The following is a 21,911-nucleotide window of genomic DNA, read 5'->3' as shown; positions in this document are numbered from 1 at the left end:
GTTTGGATGTGATGTTTCATCGAGGTATTCAATTTATCTTTTAAAGAAATTCCTCCTTTTTAACTTTGCAATATGAAGTGAGGCTTTCTTACATTAGTTACATGCCTTTGGAACATTTTCAAAACATAAATTAGTACTTAGTTAAAGTAGAATTTTTAAAAAACTGTTCAAAATGTATCAGAAAGTTATATACTATCAATTAATATTAAGTAATATTCGATTTACAAATTGCATACTCCAACACCAATTTTCTATGTTTAAGCAATGTCAACTGGCCAAATTTTAACCAGATACAGCATCTGCATAATTAAAAACGTCATAATAGTTTGACCTCCATATATTTTATTTTCCTATCCTTCATGCTTCTACTGATAATGTGTTTTCGGTGTATCAGACTTCATTTGATATTGAGTTATTTTTGCTTACGTTTCTTTTCTTACTTTCACGTTTTCTTATCTTTGACTGACTAGCTGTTGTCGCAAACGTATGTTTTTGCCGCTAGTGCCAATACATCCATGTTTGATAGTACTAAAATGAGTAAATTTCTTGAAGACCTTACAAATTCCTTTAGCTATGGAAGTGTTTATTGAATATAACGTTACGATTTAAAATTGTTTTCAGATTATTGTCTGTATCGCAGCATTTGAAAGAATCAGACATCAACAGCAGATTGGAATTTGCTAACTGGACGATTGATCAATATGTCACTGTTGAACATAAATGGTTTTCAGATAAATCCAATTTCTATTTGTATTCTCAGCAAACACGCATGATTATCAAGAATGAGGGAAAGAGAAACCTGACGTTTAATGTAAATGTGATTGTAAATTTTAAAAAGAGACTTAATTTTGATATAGCACAAAATGGACGTCATTTAAAATATATAGAACATGTTGTTTTTTCTTATGAATTCATGTTTAAGAATATATTTTGTTAAATAAATGAAAATAATATCCCAATATTCAAATTGGAAACGTTTTTTTTTTTCTTTTTGCATAATTACAAGAAAATGAGAGAACTTGTTGAACACCCATCGTACATTTAACTACATCACTGTACATTACTCATTAACTCAATACACTTGTCGGCATTAAGAAAATTTATCAATAACTATTAAATAATTTATAATTACAGAGTGTGAACAAAAACATCAACTGATTTCGGATACACAGCATTTCGTCTAAAATTCATCAAAACAGACGTGGTTATTAAATTGGTGAATTAAATCATGCAAATTGATTGCCCAGATTATAAACAGTAAGTAAATGGTGTTTTCGCCAAAATGTCAAAGAATTGGTATAATTTCAACAGTGGCGTTTTACTATAAATACATCATGATATCCAAAACCTGAGTACCTTGGTTCAACTCTGGTCGCAAATATCCGACTTCTAAGGTTTGTTGCCATGGGAAGCTTGAGTCGTCTGACACTGCATCAGCAACCTTCCGTGCAGTATTTCATGTTTTTGCACATAAACTGTTAGGGACTGGCAATCTAAATAGAACGAATGATATTAAACAGCTTCAGTCCGATTATATTTTGGTTTATAAACCATTGATCATGATGCTAGAATAAAAAAGCAAGCGAGGTGAGAAAAAAAGAGGTTTTGAACGACAGCCAAACCCCGTTTGCTCGAACTCGCTCGGCTCGATTTTCTCGTTTGCGTGAACTTGAAGTAAAGGGCCGATTTCTTTAAACTAAACGTAAGCATTCCCGGTTGACTCGAATTGCCCGAGGCTCGAGGTATTTTCACCGGTCCCTGTGAGTTCGAGCCAACGGGGTTCGCCTGTAGTTACATGTTATGCTGCATTCTTCAACACAAATGCTAGTCTTCCATTATCAATTTAATGACTTTAGTGTCCTACATTTAACGCACCTTGATGCCCTTTCAACGTACGACTTTGCATACGTTGTTTACATGTTCTTCTTTGTGGTTGAGCTATGGAGGAAAACCGGAACATACTTGCTTCCACTCTGGGCGCACCTGACTTTCTTAAGAAGGATACTACATTTTATAGGGTCGCCTGCCTTTGTTTCCATATACACATAGATAATTCACATTTCCGATGATATTTTTCATAAAATGGGTTGGTCCAATATCGTGAATACATATGCATGCTTGTTTTGCAAAAGACTTTTCCCTCAATCGTATGGTTCTACCGCATACGCTGACGCTCCCATTACCGACTTCGTTACTTGTCTTAATTTATCCTATTTGAAGCTCCCATTATAAACAGTTTTTTTAATATTATGTTTACTTCCGTTTATTATCTATATTATAGGATTGAATAGGTTCGTTATCAAGATCATACAAGCACATTGAATCGCAATTGCAGCCAGATGACAACGCGATACTTAAAAAAATGACTTTTCATATACGTGTTATAGTACACATACATGCATTTCGAAAAACAATCGAATTTTAGTCGTTATTTTAGTGTGCCATAGATTTACCGGATTTGGGATGTACCTTGTTTCTAAAAATGTACCGAATGAACCAGTAAGCATTTTTCTTAAATGTACCGATTTATCTCCATTACCGGATATTTTAATACAGACATGATTGTCATCTAAAACAAGCGTTATCGTAAACAAGGAATTGCTTTTATTCGGTGCAAAATGTCGTTTATATAAAATACATAAAAAACATATAGAATAAAATGTTTATACTCATGGAATCTAGGACGTTTTATACCCCCAAACAATGAACCAGGAAACCGGGACGCAGCTGACATTACTGCCCCTATTTATATTACTTTTGAATATCTTCTTTAAACAAAATAGTCTTTTTTTCTGTAACAGTTATTAAAAGGTTATATTATTTTAGCTATAGAATTTCGAAACCAAAATATTATGCGATAGATGTGCGTATGAATAAATCTATAAGTAAAAATACTGCTCCATTATGCATCTTGCTGATTTGTATTTTGGAAAATCAACTTGAATATTCATGAACATAATATTATACGACTTTTTGCACTGAAACATGAGATCATGTTATCAAATCTGTACTGCTTATAGTAAACATATATAAAGCAAGATATTGACTTCTTTACGGTGGCAGAGAGTTGACATGTGTTTTTTTTATCTTGTTGAAACGACTTACGCCTCTCGTTAAAACGACTTAATATCTCGTTTAGTCGACTACCGTTTCTCGTTAAAACGACTTAGTATCTCGTTTCGTCGACTACCGTTTCTCGTTAAAACGACTTAGTATCTCGTTTAGTCGACTACCGTTTCTCGTTAAAACGACTTAGTATCTCGTTTAGTCGACTACCGTTTCTCGTTTAGTCGACTACCGTTTCTCGTTAAAATGACTTAGTACCTCGTTTAGTCGACTACCGTTTCTCGTTTAAACGACTTAGTATCTCGTTTAGTCGCCTACCGTTTCTCAATAAAATGACTTAGTATCTCGTTTAGTCGACTACCCTTTCTCGTTAAAACGACTTAGTATCTCGTTAAAACGAGCCATATTTACAATGTCGCGAATTCGAGTGATACTATAGCAAAATACTGATTGGCCAATTATCTCGTGTGTTTTTCAAGGCCAAAGGGTCAAAGTCATTAACAACGTGTAGATGATTCTTACGTATCAGTTATAAATAATCTCATAAAATTAGTAGGTTTCACCTAACAAATAAATAGGTTTCTGATAAAGGCGAGTTTTGACCAAAACCAGACCGCTGGTGATTGTTTGATTGATCTTAGTTTAACGTTGAGAGTAAACAGTATAAAGGAAAGGAAAACAGTGGATGAGACTAAAGTATTCTAGCGCTTACTTTAATAAAATGGATAAATATCATCTTCAATTGAAAATTATTTTAGGTTTCTATTTTAGCAATCTCTAAAGCATTAACCATTTTATGAGGTAAGAATCTTCTTTTATGATCGACGATTTCTACCTTATAATTTCAGGCATCCCGTAGTTGGCACAGGCAATATTTTGCCAATGATTCGACATGACCAATCCTTTAGGTTTTAATATCATTGATTATGAAATGTTATTCATATTAATTTAACTATAAATTATAGTAGGATCTTAACAGTGATATTGGCAAATCATTTTAGGTTAGATAAACACTTTAATGAGTGGTACTCGATATAGCTTATCATGTAATATAACATGTGTTATATTTACTAACACGCATTCGTTATCAATTGGCAAGCTGTGTGGGGTGTGTGTCTTAATATATTGGTGATCATATATCTAAATATATCTGAATTCTCATTATAAAAGCATTATCTCATCATAAATAATCTTGTCATATTAATAATATGTTTATAAAATATTGTTACGAGGAGATGGCCCTGGTAAAACACATGTACGGACAATGAGGGACTTCACTGAGGCTTCAAAAGTAAAAGAAAATGGGCTGTCCAATATTTTGATAAAGGGTCTATACTAATTTTCATTTGCATTTGATTAAGGTCAATGTGTTTAACGAATAAAAGCAAAACAATCTGTCATTATTGAGAACTTATTAGAAACGACAAGATGAAAATCAAGACTAGATTGAACATTACACAATGCTAAATTATTTAAAGTCTTTTTCGCTCATTATTTGAGAAATGTGCTGTAGCGAGCAGAACAAATCGTCCATTGAGTCAAAGAGCATAATAGGTTGGACACTCGTCATATCATACCAGAGACCAAGGTTGACACTCGTAAGCTCATACCAGCGACCAAAGTGGACACTCGTCATCTCATACCAGCGACCAAGATTGACACTCGTCATCTCATACCAGCGACCAAAGTGGATACTCAGTTTTATCTAATAATTATGATAGTAATCTTTAAACAATAACACTCGTCATCCAATACCAGCGACCAAGGTGGACACTCGTCATCTAATCCCATCGACAACGGTGGACACCCTTCATCTCATTCCAACGACCAATGCGGACATTTATCATCTCATACAAGCCGTCACGTGTCATACATACGTGGACACCCTTCATCTCATAACTGCGACCAAGGTGGACACTCGTCATCTCATACCAGCGAGCAAGTTGGACACACGTCATCTAAAAAACAGCGACCAAGGTGGACACACGTCATCTCATACCAGCGTCCAAAGAAGACACTCGTTAGGCAAACTTTATCTCATTTCAGCGACCAAGGTAGACACTCGTCATCTCATACCAGCGACCAAAGAAGACACTCGTTGGACCCCCTTTATCTCATTTCAGCGACCAAGGTAGACACTCGTCATCTCATACCAGCGACCAAAGAAGACACTCGTTGGACACCCTTTATCTCATATAAGCGACCAAGGTAGACACTCGTCATCTCATACCAGCGACCAAAGAAGACACTCGTTGGACAACCTTTATCTCATTTCAGCGACCAAGGTAGACACTCGTCATCTCATACCAGCGACCAAAAAAGACACTTGTTGGACACCCTTCATCTCATATCAGCGACCAAGGTAGACACTCGTCATCTCATACCAGCGACCAAAGAAGACACTCGTTGGACAACCATTATCTCATTTCAGCGACCAAGGTAGACACACATCATCTCATACCCGCGACCAAAGAAGATACTCGTTGGACACCCTTTATCTCATACCAGCGACCAAAGAAGACACTTGTTGGACACCCTTTATCTTATATCAGCGACTAAGGTAGACACTCGTCATCTCATACCAGCGACCAAAGAAGACACTCGTTGGACACCCTTTATCTCATATCAGCTACTAAAGAAGACACTCGTTGGACACCCTTCATCTCATACCAGCGACCAAAGAAGACACTCGTTGGACACCCTTTATCTCATATCAGCGACCAAAGAAGACACTCGTTGGACACCCTTTATCTCATATCAGCGACCACAGAAGACACTCGTTCGACACCCTTTATCTCATACCAGCGACCAAAGAAGACACTCGTTGGACACCCTTTATCTCATACCAGCGACCAAAGAAGACACTCGTTGGACACCCTTTATCTCATTTCAGCGACCAAGGTAGACACTCGTCATCTCATACCAGCGACCAAAGAAGACACTCGTTGGACACCCTTTATCTCATATCAGCGACCAAAGAAGACACTCGTTCGACACCCTTTATCTCATATCAGCGACCAAAGAAGACACTCGTTGGACACCCTTTATCTCATATCAGCGACCAAAGAAGACACTCGTTGGACACCCTTTATCTTATATCAGCGACCAAGGTAGACACTCGTCATCTCATACCAGCGACCAAAGAAGACACTCGTTGGACACCCTTTATTGCATAGCAGCGACACTTGTCCACTTCTACCGCTGAACAACGTTTCATCATCGAGTCAAATTGTGTTACTTTGTATTTCAACATGAAAAGACGTGTTGATCATTCGGAATAAAGTCCGGTGTTAACCGGTTGTTTCCAAACAAATGCGAAGTTTTCCAACGTCGTAAAACTTAGCCCACAATTATGGTCTAATGATGGATGGCTATACATAAAACAAACAGACAATGTCAATTTTATCTCATAATCATAATAGTTGACATTAAACAATGTTATCAATGATTACATTGTATTCAAGCTCTTCAAAAATCCCACGTATGTATTAAGTGGTGCTATTATTAGGCTCCGATAATGATCGAGCATTGCTGTATCACTTAATATAATACTTTACTTCGACTAATAAAGTCAAATTTTCTAATTTCTAATTGATGTTGCACATCATTTATATATGGGAAGATTTGTGTCCATGTACCGTTATACCCATAAGGAAAACTTTGTTTGGATATTTTATTTGACATTTAACGAATTCTTTGAATTGAAAGGGTGTTTTTGTAGAAACTGTAGGACTTAGGAAAGTGTCCATGTTGAGCCGCCATTCATAATATTGTGGGTTTTTTTCACGCTTACAATGTTCATTTTGAGTCTTCGTTCGTGCTATACATGTATACGGACATTTTACGCGTAGTTATACTTTAAGTGTTACGGCCATGACCATTCTCTATTCACTTACGGAAGTAAATGGTTTAAGATATCAACAAGGACATAAAGAGAAGATTTTGACATGACTTGATGGATATTTTGAAATTTAAATCAACGAACTGAAGAACTATTTATAGGCGCGCTCTTTCATTTTAAATTGTGCTGTGTCCATGTTAAAACATTGCACCTGATTGTGTTAAAATTTATTATTATTTTTATAATAAAAAAGTGAGCAGGAGTAACGTATTCGAACGCTAACCTTTCAACGCAGTGAGTGCTGATCACATATTTTGAACATTCTATTAAGTTTAAAGTTCAGTATTATATTTTATATTTAACATTGATGAGATCGAGGTCTTCTTTCGGTTCATATAGTTTAACCTCATCAGATATACAATGGTTATTTTTCTTTTAAAACCAGGAAGTAATATGACTATTTCAAATTGAAATAAACGAACTGAGATGGTAAATGTAGGCGCGCTCTTTCATTTTAAAGTGTGCTTTATCCATCTTAAAGGATTGTACCTCATTGTGTTTAAAGTAATTATAAATTTTGGAAAAAAAACAAAGGGCGGACAAACGTATTCGAACGATTACCTTTAAACACAGAAGGTACTGATTACATATTTTGAACATTCAATAAGGTTTTCAACTTCAGTATTTCAGTTTTTTATTAAACATTAATGAGATCGAAGTCTTCTTTCCAGTTCGAAATGTTTGACCTCATAGGCTATAGAATAGCTAGTATTGTAATTTTAAATCAGAAACTACTATAATATGTCAGTAAGACCACAAGCCATAATATGTAGACTTCAATATCATTGCTTACGAAATGTTGACAAATGTAATTTATACTATTTCAACTAAGGGAGGAGTTTCACGGTAATATTTAAAGATGATCGTGGAATCACATTTGAATTTACACAAAACAAATTATGGCAAATCAACCAATATTTTCAGGTTAGATATGTCTTCAAATACATAAACATTTTGGTTCGAAATACTGGAAGGTTGTTCAAGTAACTAATCTTGTCTTGTCTTTAAAAGAAGTCGAAAATGGGCTTTACAAAATATCAATGTCGTCCATTCGAAACAGTGTTACACAATACGATGGCCTATGCTAAATTGTGAGGAAGAAAAGAACAATTGATTGCGGGGATTCTAAGCGAGTTTTGATAATATAATTATCTAAATAACTGTATTTTATGAGTGCCGATTGCGCCCGCCGTTTGAAAAAGTAAGAAATCTGTTTTAGACTACACGCAATGGTCGCAGGATTTAAATATTTCACGATACATTCAAAGATAACTAATTGAGGCTTCATGTGATGCTATCTCGTGTTATCAATGTTACGTGAGGTAAAATTATACGAACTAAAAACTGATTTCACATACGTGCGGCTCGCCAAGTTATCTTCTTTTAATCGTATTATTTATCAAAGCAAGGTGTATGGTTTCAGTAACTATGATAGAGCTATATAAAAATACTTATGTTAATTATTCGCAAATATCTTATGTTAATACATTTCAAAAGGTAGGAACAATTATTTGACTTCAATACAAATGTTTTAAAATTTGAATAACTTTTGTGAGCGCAAACTCTGAAACAATGTAATGTTTTGTTTTATGGCACACCATCCTTCATTGACAAATCGCTATAACCATCAACATGTTATTTTCATCTATGCCATCTTATAACGCATTCTTTTAAAACTTTAAAAAAAACCCCATTAAAGTCCCAGTGCCACTAAGGATTAAATAATAAGAGAAAAAATAAGAGTGAGTATATAGCTTCGAAAGAGTCTCATATAATTTTTGAGTTCCACATGTTTCATGAAAAAAAATGTATTGTAAACCAACGGAATCCCTAGCTGGACCACTGACTCACTATATGCTAATGAGCAACATACGTGGGTGGAGAATAACGCTTTGCAAACAGTATCTGAGCAGTTTCTGAATGAGACTGGAGAAACAAGAGCAATACTGAACATTTTCAAGTGATGCAATTTCGCATGAAGAAAATCAAGCTCTGATTCTAATATAAATGTGATGCAATATTTTCGAATGATAATTTTTAATGTTCTTAAGTGAAAAATCTTAGTGTTTGTCAAATGCACTTATTGTGTATGACAAAATTAAGTGTTGCACATCATGGGAATGTCGGAAGTAAGATACCAAAAGCCGGACCACTTCAGCATATGTTGATATTTACTCAAATATATTTCGCGTTAAACAACGCTCAAACTCACTTAGTAACAGCTTTGTTGTCGCGATTGGTTATATTGACATTATCACGTAATAATATCAATATATTGCTAAGATGTCAAAATATCGACTTTATAAGCAAAAGTCCTGGTGGCTCAGTGATTCAGGCTTAAATTATAAATATCTCCATCAATTAGATATACATTAGCTTTCAAGTGAAATATTTTATGAAAATAACAGTGCTAGTATGATTATTTTGTTAACAATAGGTTTTAACCCAGAACCTTCTTCGTTAACAAATGCAAGTCATAAGTATAAAAGCAAAACAGGCTTAAGAATTTCCATTTGTAAATTGTCGTTCACATGTCGAGGTTCAAGCTTGACAAACTGTTACTGACGGATAAAGGGTCATTTAGAAATCCTATTGAAAACGAAATAAATGGCACTTTCTTTTCATTGCTTGCTTAATTTTTTAAACAAATATTTCATTGAAATATAGCTAGAAACATGAATTTACTTTTTAACAAAAGCTAGCAACATACGGTCACATTTTGAAGGCGAACTATGTATTATTTACATCTTACATATTTAAGCGTTTCATTTTGAAGCACCTTGATGTATCGTGTGTACTTTTTAGATACATGTTATTGCTTTTTCATATTGATACATTACCATTTCATTCCCTAGCGATAAGAATTTCAAAATATGTAATTAATAATGTTCTGATGTGTGTCACAAAAACGCAATAAAATGAGTATTAATCGGCATTTGATTGTGTTGCAGATGCGGCAATAATTTCGTATGTGCGATTTGGTGGATTTTGGTTCAGGACAAAGACCGCTTAACACTGTAAAATAAGCAAACGTGGACCAAAAAGCTTCCAAAGGAAAAGTTAAACGGGAAACTTCATATGGCAAGGCGGATAAGATCAACAATCAGCAACAATCAACCAAGAAGATGAACGCGAATCCAAATCAAAAAGGCTTTGATAATACGAAAAAGGAAACAGCAAAGCTATTGAATAATGATCGTATCCCGGAGAAATCGATTGCACTCAAACGTGAGATACTCATTTTGTTAAAAATCAGTAAAGTGTTTGTGTGTGATGATGTGTTCTTGCACATTCAGGAGGTCACCATTGAAAATGTGTCGAAATCAGTAGCAAATATGATATTCAAACTGTTTAAAAAACATTCAAGCATGGATTCGTTATTGCTCCAGTTGCAGCATGACCTTAGCAACATTGGTGAAACCAAGGGGATAGATATCATGGCGTACACTGCCGAGGAGTATTATGAAGCCAGATCTCTTATGGACCCTACACACAACACGTACACACGCCGTATTTCAACGAGGGTAGTAATCACTCACAGAATGTTCAATGAAGCATGGGAAACGTCATTTTACCAGCTCAAACACACGAACATCTTTCCACATAATATCAGGATGTTTCTGTACCTTCCTGTACTCAGCAACTGGTACATAAACAGAAAGGATGCAGTGAACGAGGTGACCCAGTGACCCAGTCCAACGTAGGCGAATGTAGCGGCGGCGTTGGAATTCATGTCATACGATACAAATACATATAATAACATGTTGATATTGTCGATGGTGTAAGCAAGGAAACGAAAATACCAATTTAAAATAAATGAAACTGAAAGAAGCTGCAGACTTAAGGGCGCATAGTAGATTCCTTCATTTAGTCGGACATTTCATCCTGTTATTACCGGATTAAATGAATTTCGAAATTCGTGCACATTAGATCAGAAAAGGACACCGAATCATTGTAAAAAAGTCGAACGACTTATCCATGTTTTCATCTTTGGAAAGCACAAAAATGGTGTGGGTGAGTCGTATCTAAAACACCAATCAATACTTGTCATGTTTTCTGCTTTCTTCGTTCCGTCATTCGGATATAGATACTTATACTGAATACTATAGCAATGCATGGATCTTCCATTGCGAAATGTGTATTCACGGCCCTCAAAAGAAGTGGATGTGCGAGGGGTTTGTTAACAAGGATTTAACGAAAAGATGTCCTCCCCTTTTTAATTCTAGGCAATGTGTCGTTGATTTCCGCATGATCGTCGGATTGCAACGTTCTGATTAAGGACAACACAGGCAACGTCTTCGTTATCAACTCTCAGGATGAACTATGTAAACGGATTCACAACCGCTCCCAACACGATGTCGTCCAAATGCCCATGATTTATTCTTCATCGCAGTGGTCCAGAGTTTCCCGTCCAAATCACATAACCAGTGGTTTAAAACGCATGAGTGATATAATCATCGAATATTGATGCTACCTACATCAAATAGTACATAAGTATGCCTCTTCCAACTAGCATGCATATATTAATCATTGACAGTTAAACCATGCTATTTCTGATTGAATCTGAAATTTACTGGGGGGGGGGGGGTTCTTATAAGTACTGATGTTTTTCTTATCTTAAATAGTAATTCAGTCTTTAAAGAATATAGATATACAGGTACAATATTCAGATTTACGATAATATGTTTGATTGTGTGTGATAGCTATCCATAACAACATATACGTCCACAATCTGATTCTGGAATTACCATGCTTTACAGATCAATACAACTTCACTCTTATTTTTATCTACTTATCGAATAGTACACATATGAATCTGTCAAACTTTTTTTTTTCTTTTCTTTTTAAACTGATGTCAAATTATTTAACATGAACTAGTATAAAACTAGAATGGCTCATTCATTCCTTGGATAGTTGAACACATGGTGCATTGACAGTTGACCATGATTTTGTTATGCCCACCAGACAACCTGTTTTTTTTTAAAGAAAATATGCGCTTACCTTTTTCGTATCATATGTATTGTTGTTGTTTTAGACCAATGGCAAACCACACTAGCACCAAACCAAACATTCCTGACGCACTAGTCTTGTACGAGTTTTGCCATTATTGATGTATTCATTTTATTTTAGATTGCTTAAAAATATGTTAAATTTGCGTAAATGCACAGTATAGCCGCAGGTAAAAGTTATTTACATTTATTTTATTTAGATTCCATAAGTCATTTATTTATTTGATAATGGATTGCTCAGAACCTAATTGGGTCATGATCCAGTTTAACAGATTAACCGATGTGAATATCCATACTTTTCTGATGTGTGTAGTTTATGTGTTTTTGGATACATGTGAAATTCTGTCTATTGAGGTTCAGTAATTGTATTTTGTAGCGTCTTTCTGAGTGGATAAATAAGTAAACTATTGATATATAAAATAAGATATTTGTATAAACGGACTTTACCTTCACAACCCTATTGGATAAGTCATGATGTGTTTATTTTTAAGGTCCGAAGCATATACATTTGGTTTTAAGTTTGATTGGATATATGTTAAGTTGAGGGACAACTCAATTGATTTGACTTTCATAATTATTTAGATACTGTATCCAATACTATCACTTTTGGTTAATAGGTCCGTGATATCATATAACTAAAGGTCACTAAAGTATATACGTATAGATAAAACAAAATTATCATTGTAAATGACGCAAATCGAATTATTAAATTGTGCTAATGACTATGATCATTTCTAACTTCTATGTTGCTTGTTAGAACAGTTTTGCATTTAATTTGATATGATTATTTATGAACATCGAAATCAAAATTAGCCAAAAGTATGTATTTGTTGATATTGCTAATAAAATTAACCTAAAACGGATATAATTACATTGAAAGTAACATTAAGGTAGTTATATCAATACTTATAATTCATCGAACTTGTATTAAACAGTTGATTATTAATGGAGAAAGGAAGAAAAACAGCGAAATCGGTATAAACGATTGTCGTTTTTTGTTGACTTTCGTATAGGACATTTTTACACGTTTTGTTTCCCGAAATTTCCTTTTTAAAAAGAGTTTCGACATTAGATTATTTCTACCTGAATTATACATAACATTCAAGTAATAATGATGAACTTACTAATTCAATCCTTGCTGTTTTGTTTTGTTTTACCATAAGCCATACTTTTTATCTGAGTGTCAAGTGTCAAGTATTACTTCTGTATTATTATCGTTTGCTTCTGCGTATTTGGTGAAGGGCCCTTTCTTAGGAGTCACATGACACTATAGACGTAACCTTATCGCTATCTGCGTGGTGCCAATTGTCTACAAGACTGAGACACCACCTTACACCACACCCAGTGCGAAAGACTCTAAAATGTCATAACCCACAAAGCCTGCGATTAAACTATGTCATTCACTTTTCGTGGGATTGCCATGTTTCATTAAAAAAAGTTATCATACCATGAACAAAATTCATTGAACTCAATATAGTTTAAATATTTTTTGAAGCCCAGCTCCACTCCCTGTTTATTTGGAGAAGAAATGTTTATAACGTTATTAAAACATCCATTTACAATATCATATCGATTTAACTTGATAAAACAGCGTGAATCCATAATAAAACCGTTTTTCGAGTTCAATACTTAAATATGCAGTGATAAAGAGAAAAGGCATAACTTACAGTGGAGTAGATTGTAAATTTGAATTTTCTATATGGGACATGATAACCATACATGCAAAATTGTTAGCTAAATTGATCATGCTTAACAGTTTAATCTCATATTACGTGAAATAATACTGAAACCTGCATGTCTTTATCGGAACGGAAGTAAGCGGATAGGATTCACAATGGATAAGTTATCAAATTGAATATACATTAGTGAAACATTGAATAATGCTACAAACGTAATTACATAAAAGTGTGGTACAAATGTCTTAAACGACTCCATTCCCTTGAAGTCACCATTTATATATTTTACAGGGTTTCACCGTCGAGTTTGTTTTCATTTTAATAAATGGTAAACCCATTTTCTCTCAAATCAGTGTTACATTTTTCATCAAGTGTTACATTTAAAAGACAAATCCCAGCCAGCACGCATGTTGATGAAGGCCAGAAATGGGCATATCAGTACCATCGCGATGTTGGGATGATGATGTATTAAACAAAAAGAATTTAGTATCTCCCTTTGTTCTACTATGTTAAAACTTTTCGAAAAGATAGTTTTAAACCTTCTTGAAAAAGACGGTTCTATAGAGTTAAACCCCTCTCAAGGTGGCTTTCAAAAGAACGTAAATTGTACTATGACGTCATTTATGTTACGTGAATGCATTTACTATGCCAAATAAAATAACTCGAAACTATATACATGTTTTCTTGACGCCAAACAGGCCTTCGATCATACTTGGCTATCTTCGCTTCTTCTGAAGTTGTACAGAACCGGAGTTGATATTTCTCTATTTAGTATATTAAAATCGTTCTTTGAAAATAGTTTCAGTTGTGTCAAAACCAACGGATTTTCGTCTGAATTTTTCCCGATCCTACAAGGCACTCGCCAAGGCCAATGCTGTAGCCCGCAATTTTATATCCTCTTTATTGATGAATTACTACATAAGATTGACGCCTGCAACAGCAGCTTTAAGATACATAACATGGTCTGCGCATGTCCTACATCAGCAGACGATATGGTCATTATCTCTAATGTAAAAAGGGGTCTCGACGATCTCCTAGATGTCTGCTTTCACCATGCCGGAAAGGAAAGGTATTACTATAATCCATCAAAATGTAAAGTTTTAGTATTTAATGAAAATAAAAAGAGCCCTAGGACATGGAAACTTGGTGATTATTTAATTAATGAATCCGATTCATATAACCACCTTGGAATACTTTGTAATAAACAATTAAATATCAATGAAAACATATCAGAAAGCTGCCATAAGCTTCGAAAAACGTTTTTCAGTGTGACAAACTGTGGAATCGGTAAAAACGGGCTAAACCCAATCACTTCAATACGCATCTACGAAACGAAAGTTCTCTCAGCCGCTCTATACGGGAGCGAACTCTGGAGCGGTGTCACTTCGAACCAGTTGCTCCCCTTGGAAAGAATCCACCGGCAATGCATTAAGTGGATCCAAGGGGTCCCAAAAGAATCACGCACAGACATTGCACTCAGTTGTCTTGGAATCCAACCAATTCAAAATTTCATTGATTCGAAAAAATTAGCATTCTTATGTCAATTATGTCACGCTGATCCAAATATGAAAATTAAAAAAGTCTTTGTCAACAGACTTTTATCGTTTATATCACAACCTATAAAAGCTCAGGGATTTATCCCTGATATATATAGTATTCTAGGTAAATACGAACTCACATCATACTTAACAGAATTTTCTAAGTCTTCCGTGTTTCCAAACAAATTCGTTTGGAAAAGAATTTGCAAATCAGCCATTGATGAACATGTGACAAAATCGTGGAAAAGTAGAGTACACAATGACGAAAACCTCAAACTATTCTCCCTTTTTCACTCCAATTATGAATTTTGTCTGATATGGCGATTTCTAAAAAGCTTCCCAGTCTATAAAAAGCAATGTTTCTCAATGTTCGGTTTATTATGTAAATTTTTTGCACGGAAGTATTTCATTACATGCTATCATTGTAATGCAGTAACAAATGAAATTGTTCTGCATAAGGTGTTCTTTTGTCCATATTTTGAAAATGAACGATGCCGGCTATGGTCCAAACTTATAAACCTCTTAGGTGAAGAACATTTTAGACGCTTGATTTTATTAAATCTGAACCATCAACTTGTTGAGATGTTAAGAGGATTCACCAATCTTGACATTACTGATGAATGTCGAATCCAGTGCTTTATTGTAGTGTCAAATTTTGCAAAAAATATAAATTGACAATAAATGCCATTGTAACCACAACACAATTGTAAACGGACTTTATTTCAATCAAACGATAAGCGTCAGTTCCTGTCAAATGATATAGGCAATGTATTATTTGTATATATTGTAAATAACCTTATGCTTTATATGTGTCCATAACGTTTGTGTGTTTGTTTGTTTTTTGTTGTTATTTTTCTATGTCCATACTTTGTATTGTATTGTATATTTTTGTGTATGTGTATATAAACTATACTTCTCTTCACATTTGGAGGATAAACAGAATAAACTAAACTATTATTTCAATCTTTGAGTCAACGTTATAAGCACAAAGTCCACTCTATTATATTGTGAAATGATGAAAATAATACGATGATATCGCAACAGAAAACGGTGCTTAGTCGGTTGTGAAGCGGTCTCATGGCGGCGAGACGACAAAAACCCATATCTGGTCGCTTGTGGCATCGGGTTGATGTCGGGACGATGTGTGAATGCTAGCTAGGATGGATATACTCGTTTTTCTTTGTTTTCTATACTGCCACAAAAAAGTATGCAAAAATTGTCAGTTGTTAGTCGTACGGTCTTGTCTTGAAGCCTAATCATAGAAGGGTCGATCGATTAAGATATTATTTGCTGCACATGCTTAACATTTTAGAACACAGGTCAAGTTTGATAGGGGTAACATACCACTATTTTTGACGTAGCTACGACCATTTATCAACTATGAATTTGGCAATAAATACAGTTCAGGGTCGACTTCGATAACAATCCACATACTTATAAAAGAATTGGTTTACAAGCCTTTAATCCATTACAAAATCATATCTATTTAAAAAAATCAACTTAAAATATGAAGAAGAAGAAACGGTGTTCGAACGATCACTTATGACAGGGTCAAATGATTTAAATAATTTGTGTTACACACGCTCAGCACCATAAAATACAGATTATGTTAAACATTTCTTACACACTGCCAGTTTAGGCAAGATGGTGTGTGGGATTTTTCGTCAGTTCTTAGACAGCATCAGTTATAACAGCTAGAACATCAGTATGTGTATTAATTTGGTCTAATTAGAACACTTTATCATGCTTCAATCTTAAATTATACGGCCTTTGATAATGGAAAATTGGTTTATATTTTGAACTCGGTGTTCTAGATATTCACATTTAGACTACCTACGCAATCACTTTATCTCTCCCAAGTTGAATGTTTGTCATATGTTATAATACAATTTTAGGCGATTGATTTGCAGCTCATTCTTTACATTTATGAAATGAAATTATCACACTAGCGGATATAGGAGGCTATAGAAGCAGGGATTGGTGTTGAACATTTCAAAACTGGAAATGTCGATTTTATTGAAAAATGTCTTGAGTAAACTGTATACAAATATAAACACTAATTAAGATAATCAAATAAAACCTCCAATAACACCAAATGTTCATGTCGTGTATGTTGCAGGGAAAAGGCCATGTCGAATATCTTGGAATATTTGAATTCTGAATTTGCCGCAATACTTGCTATTTATTATTCGTTTAATGTTATATAATGCAATGTACTCGTAGTTACTATTCTCCACTTTATAACTGAAACACTTCCTCCATAACATCGAGCTTGACTAAACAACTTGAATCCATAATGAAACGTTTTGGAATTCAATACTTAAATGTTCAGTGATAAAGAGAAAATGAAAACCTTGAAATGGATTGGGTTGTAAATTTAAATTGTCTATACCAGACTTTGATCATGCGTCACATTCAATGTCATACTATGTGATTGGTACCGAGACCCGCATTGCATTATTTGACACGGAAGTTATCGGATAGGCTTCACAATGGGTAAGTTAACCAATTTAATTCACATAATTAAAACATCAAATAAAGCTCTTAACGTAAAAACCATGAGATAGTGGTATCCATGTTTTACACAGTCCCATTGAAGTTACAAACATTTTGTTTTAGTATCACTGTTGACATATGTTACAAGGTTCAACAGTAGAGTTTAATTTCATTTCAATTAATGGTAAATCTATTCTGTCTCAAATCGGTGTTTGCTTTATAGTTACATTCTTAATCACGTGTTATATTTCAAAGACAAATCCCATATTGCATGCATGTCGATGTAGGCCGGAAGTCGACATATCAGTTCACCATCGCGAGGTTGTATTAAAAAATATTATTATTTTAAAATGGCAGTTTGATATCGGGACGATGTGTAAATGCAGGCTAGGATTGATTTATTAGTTCTACTTTGTATTTCATTGTAACAGTGCCACCAAAACAAAGTATGCAAAAGTTGTCGGTTGGTCGGTCGTTCGCTCTTGTCTAGAAGCTTACTCATATAAGGGTCGATCGATTAAGATAATATTTGCTACACATGCTTAACATTTTAGAAAACGGGACAGGTTGAATTGGGGTTACATACCACCATTTTCGACGTATCTTCGACCATTTTCAACGTTGAATTTGACGATAAAACAGTTCAATATCGACTGTGGCTTCAAGCCACTCATTTTTAAAAGAATTATTTATGCTTCTTTAAAACTAAAAACATTCCAAAACTACGATGTACAAACAATAACTAATGAACAGGTTGACGTATTAAAACCTTATTAAAAAACTGTTTAACGAAATAAACTACTGGTGAAGTTTGGTTACAAGCCACTAATCATTAACGAAGTAATGTCTACTTTTTTCAACTTATAATTTAAAGAAGAAAAAAGTGTTCGGACGATAACTTATGACAGTGTCAAAGGATTTTTTTTTACATATGCTCAAAACCATAAAATACAGATCATGTTAAACATTTCTTACAAACTGCCAGTTTTAAGATGGGAAAGATGGTATGTGGGATTATTCGTCAGTTCTTAGACAGCATCAGTTATAACAACTGGAAATTTTGTGTATTTATTTGAACTAACTAGAACACTTTATCATGTTTAATTAATAATCATAAGGCCTCTGATAATAAACAATTGGTTTAAATTATGAACTCTGTTTTCTAAATATCCACACTTAGACTACCAACGCAATCACTTTATCTCACCCAAGTTTAATATTTGTCATAGAATATAATACAAGTGTAGGCGATTGATTTGCAGCTCATTCTTTACATTTATGAAATGAAATAATCACACTAGCGGATATAGGAGGGTATAGAAGCAGGGATAGGGGCTGAACATTTCCAAATTGGAAATATCGATTTCATTGAAAAAAGTTTTGAATAAACTGTATACAAATATAAACAACAATTAAGATAATCAAATAAAACCTCCAATAACACCAAATGTTCATGTCGTGTATGTTGCGGGAAATAGGCCCCGATTAACAACCCATGTCATGGATGGGCCACCTACACATTACCTACACGTCAGGGAAGTATTATAACGCGTAATAGGCTGAACAGTTTTGCCAAGTGTAAAACTGAATTATTTTAATTACAGGTTACCTAATCTCTTTATAATATCTTGTGAGATATTTGTACAGAGAAAAAATTGTATGTTCTATATGAGATCCGACCAAGAATATTTGTAGTTAAAAATTGATGGGTATATAAGGAATACATTTAAACGAAGTGCGACATACAAACGAATGTGTTCATTTCAAGTATAATTCAATGTTTATGACTGTGCTACAAAAGTAAGGAAAACAGTTAGGTTTCAAAATTTTAGTTCTGTATGTTGAGTCATTCGAGCTTAATGTCTACGTGACTATGAAATTTCAATGTTCGGAAAATGCATCCCTTGAAAAAAATATTTGCGTAATAGAAATATGTAAAATAAATGCCTAAATTTACTTTCCAGGTACAGTTTTCAAATTGAATAACTGCTTAAAATTTAATTGATAATGGTCGTGAACTGACATTGACCTAACTGATAAATATAAATGAATCACCGTGCGTAGAGATCTTAGTACGATCTACTTTATTGCTAATATAGCACACGGCTCATTTACATGAACAACTGATAAATTGACACAAATGTGTCCAGCTTTAAAATTTCATAAGTCTTTAGAATGGTGTATTGGTATCTTTTGTTTTATAGAAGAAAATTTTAAAATTGTATTGCTTATAACATTTAATTACATGAAATGAGACTGTCAAAATGTCATGTATTCGTCGAGTAAGAACGATCGTCTAAAATTGTCAATTAGAAAAGACTAGCATATCAGTAAACTTTAACTTGATGGAAAACGTTAAATGAAAACAGAACAAAAATAAAATTATGACGCTATTATTACATTGAACTGAAAGTAATCCATAAAATCACCGAAACCACATATTCAGTATGCCTACTCACAAGGGTCATGCACTTGTAAAACAGGATATTTCAATATTTTTGTTGATTAAAACAAGAATATTGCAACCAAAATCATTATTATCACCATATATTTTACAGTAACTACCAAATGATTATGATCATGAAATCCGACAAAGAACTATTTGAAGTTAAACAAAAGGATCGTGTGCGTTAAGGGACGCATCAATAACTGTTTGCATAAAAGTATAATCTTCTCTAAAGTGACTCAAACCCGGAAGTTTATTAATTTACACAATATCTAGGAAAGACTTTACAATGGGTAAGTTTTCTTTCAATATTTATGGTAAACATTCAAATTACGTTAATGAAACATTTGATATTTGAAAAGATGTTGTAGAATAATTATGTTTCAGGTGTATTACAGAAAATTCAACTTCCTTGTAAGATGAGCATGGTAGTAGGAAATGAAAGAGGTAATCATCATTTTATTGATGATTTGGTCCTTAGTGAGATTTTGTCATTAAGAGGGGCAGGACAAATTCTGAATCATGTTTTGGCCCTTTGAGAAATATAAGGAAAATAATTGGCGAGATATAAGAAAAATAATGATGTTTTAGGTATTTGCGTATAAGAAAAACACAAAAAAACTTTGTTTTATAACGATGTTGGTCCAAGCGATGTAAGGGAAACAACTGCTGCATAACTTTACGCGGTATACCGTGAAGTGTTATTCATCTGAACTACGTTTAATAGTCAGAACGATTGAACATTCTATGTCGTTGTAATGCCAGTTTATTTAAACAAAGACTGACGTGCTGTGAACTAATATAATATTGATTTAACTGAAAGAGACGAAACTGTTTTAAATTATGGATTGTTAAGTCAATAAAGTTATTCAGGCATTACTTCTATAGAATGAATTTGTCAATAAGGTTCTTTTATTTGGGATTCGATAACCATACACAATGTACAATTGTAAGATAAAATGATCATGTGTCACAGTTTTATCTCATACTATGTGAATTGATACTGAAATCCACATTGCTTGAATCGACACGGAATTTATCGGATAGGTTTTACAATGGGTAAGTTAACCAATTCAATATACATTAATAAAACACTAAATAATGCTTAAAACGTAAATAACTTAACATAGTAGTATCCATACTCTATACGTCTCCATTAAAATGGAGGATTTTCATTTTTGTAATCATTGTTGACAAGTTTTACAGATAAATTACAGTATAGTTGCTCTTCATTTTCATCTATGGTAAACCCACTCACTCAAAAAACAGTGTTCGGTTTAAAATTACATTTTTTATCAGGTCTTACGTTTGAGCAAACCCACATCGGGCATATGAAGGCGGGAAGGCGGCATATCCATTCACCTTGCTCATGTTTGGCTGATGTTGAATTGAACAAAAAATAACATGGCAGTTCGCTGTGTTTTAACTATCAGCAAAGAAATCACAAAAAACATGTAAAAGAAGAGATAAAACTACTTTATCTATTTGACGGCGGTCCGTTGTCGTGCCGATATTATACAAGGGAGACTTCTGTTGAAGCGCTATTGCGTTCTACCAATTCTGTCTGTCACAATTTAAACTGCTTCTATCTCCCATATGTAAACAAAAATGTCATTGATTTTCGTAATGTTTGTCCTTAATCTAAGTTGTAAATCTCTTTCGTTTGGTGTGTATATTTTGTTTATTTACGCCCCCTTAAGTAGCATATACACACTATTTCAAAGTTACATGAACTTAAATGTTGTAAATGTAGCACATATTACATTTAAATTGTTTTTA

The 21,911-nt window shown here is 34.0% G+C and overlaps 2 protein-coding genes across 6 annotated transcripts in view; both read left to right on the top strand.

Annotated features, from left to right (window-relative positions):
* The first annotated feature begins 6,631 nt into the window (after positions 1 to 6,631).
* Positions 6,632 to 16,042, top strand: LOC128238888 (uncharacterized). 2 transcript variants are annotated; one of them, XM_052955196.1, is made up of 2 exons: positions 6,632 to 7,201; positions 9,919 to 16,042. In XM_052955196.1, the coding sequence occupies exon 2, from the start codon at positions 14,612 to 14,614 to the stop codon at positions 15,863 to 15,865; it is 1,254 nt and encodes a 417-aa protein (XP_052811156.1). In that variant the 5' UTR covers positions 6,632 to 7,201; positions 9,919 to 14,611; the 3' UTR covers positions 15,866 to 16,042. The 2 variants fall into 2 exon arrangements, with proteins under 2 accessions (XP_052811156.1, XP_052811157.1); XM_052955197.1 differs by lacking the exon at positions 6,632 to 7,201 and adding an exon at positions 7,220 to 7,543.
* A 1,077-nt stretch (positions 16,043 to 17,119) lies between these two features.
* The window catches only part of LOC128238584 (uncharacterized), a 62,227-nt gene continuing 57,435 nt past the window's right edge, over positions 17,120 to 21,911 (top strand). The window contains exon 1 of one of the 4 annotated variants that reach the window (XM_052954655.1): positions 17,120 to 17,686. In XM_052954655.1, the coding sequence (XP_052810615.1) occupies positions 17,683 to 17,686 (4 nt within the window). In that variant the 5' untranslated portion in view covers positions 17,120 to 17,682. Of the gene's footprint in view, positions 17,687 to 20,359; positions 20,426 to 20,654; positions 21,192 to 21,911 lie in introns of those variants that run through there. The other 3 variants (XM_052954649.1, XM_052954651.1, XM_052954650.1) reach the window with 3 other exon arrangements.

Source organism: Mya arenaria, chromosome 6 (genome assembly GCF_026914265.1).
Source record: "Mya arenaria isolate MELC-2E11 chromosome 6, ASM2691426v1".
NCBI classification, from domain to species: domain Eukaryota; kingdom Metazoa; phylum Mollusca; class Bivalvia; order Myida; family Myidae; genus Mya; species Mya arenaria.
This window is presented reverse-complemented; position numbering and strand designations above follow the sequence as displayed.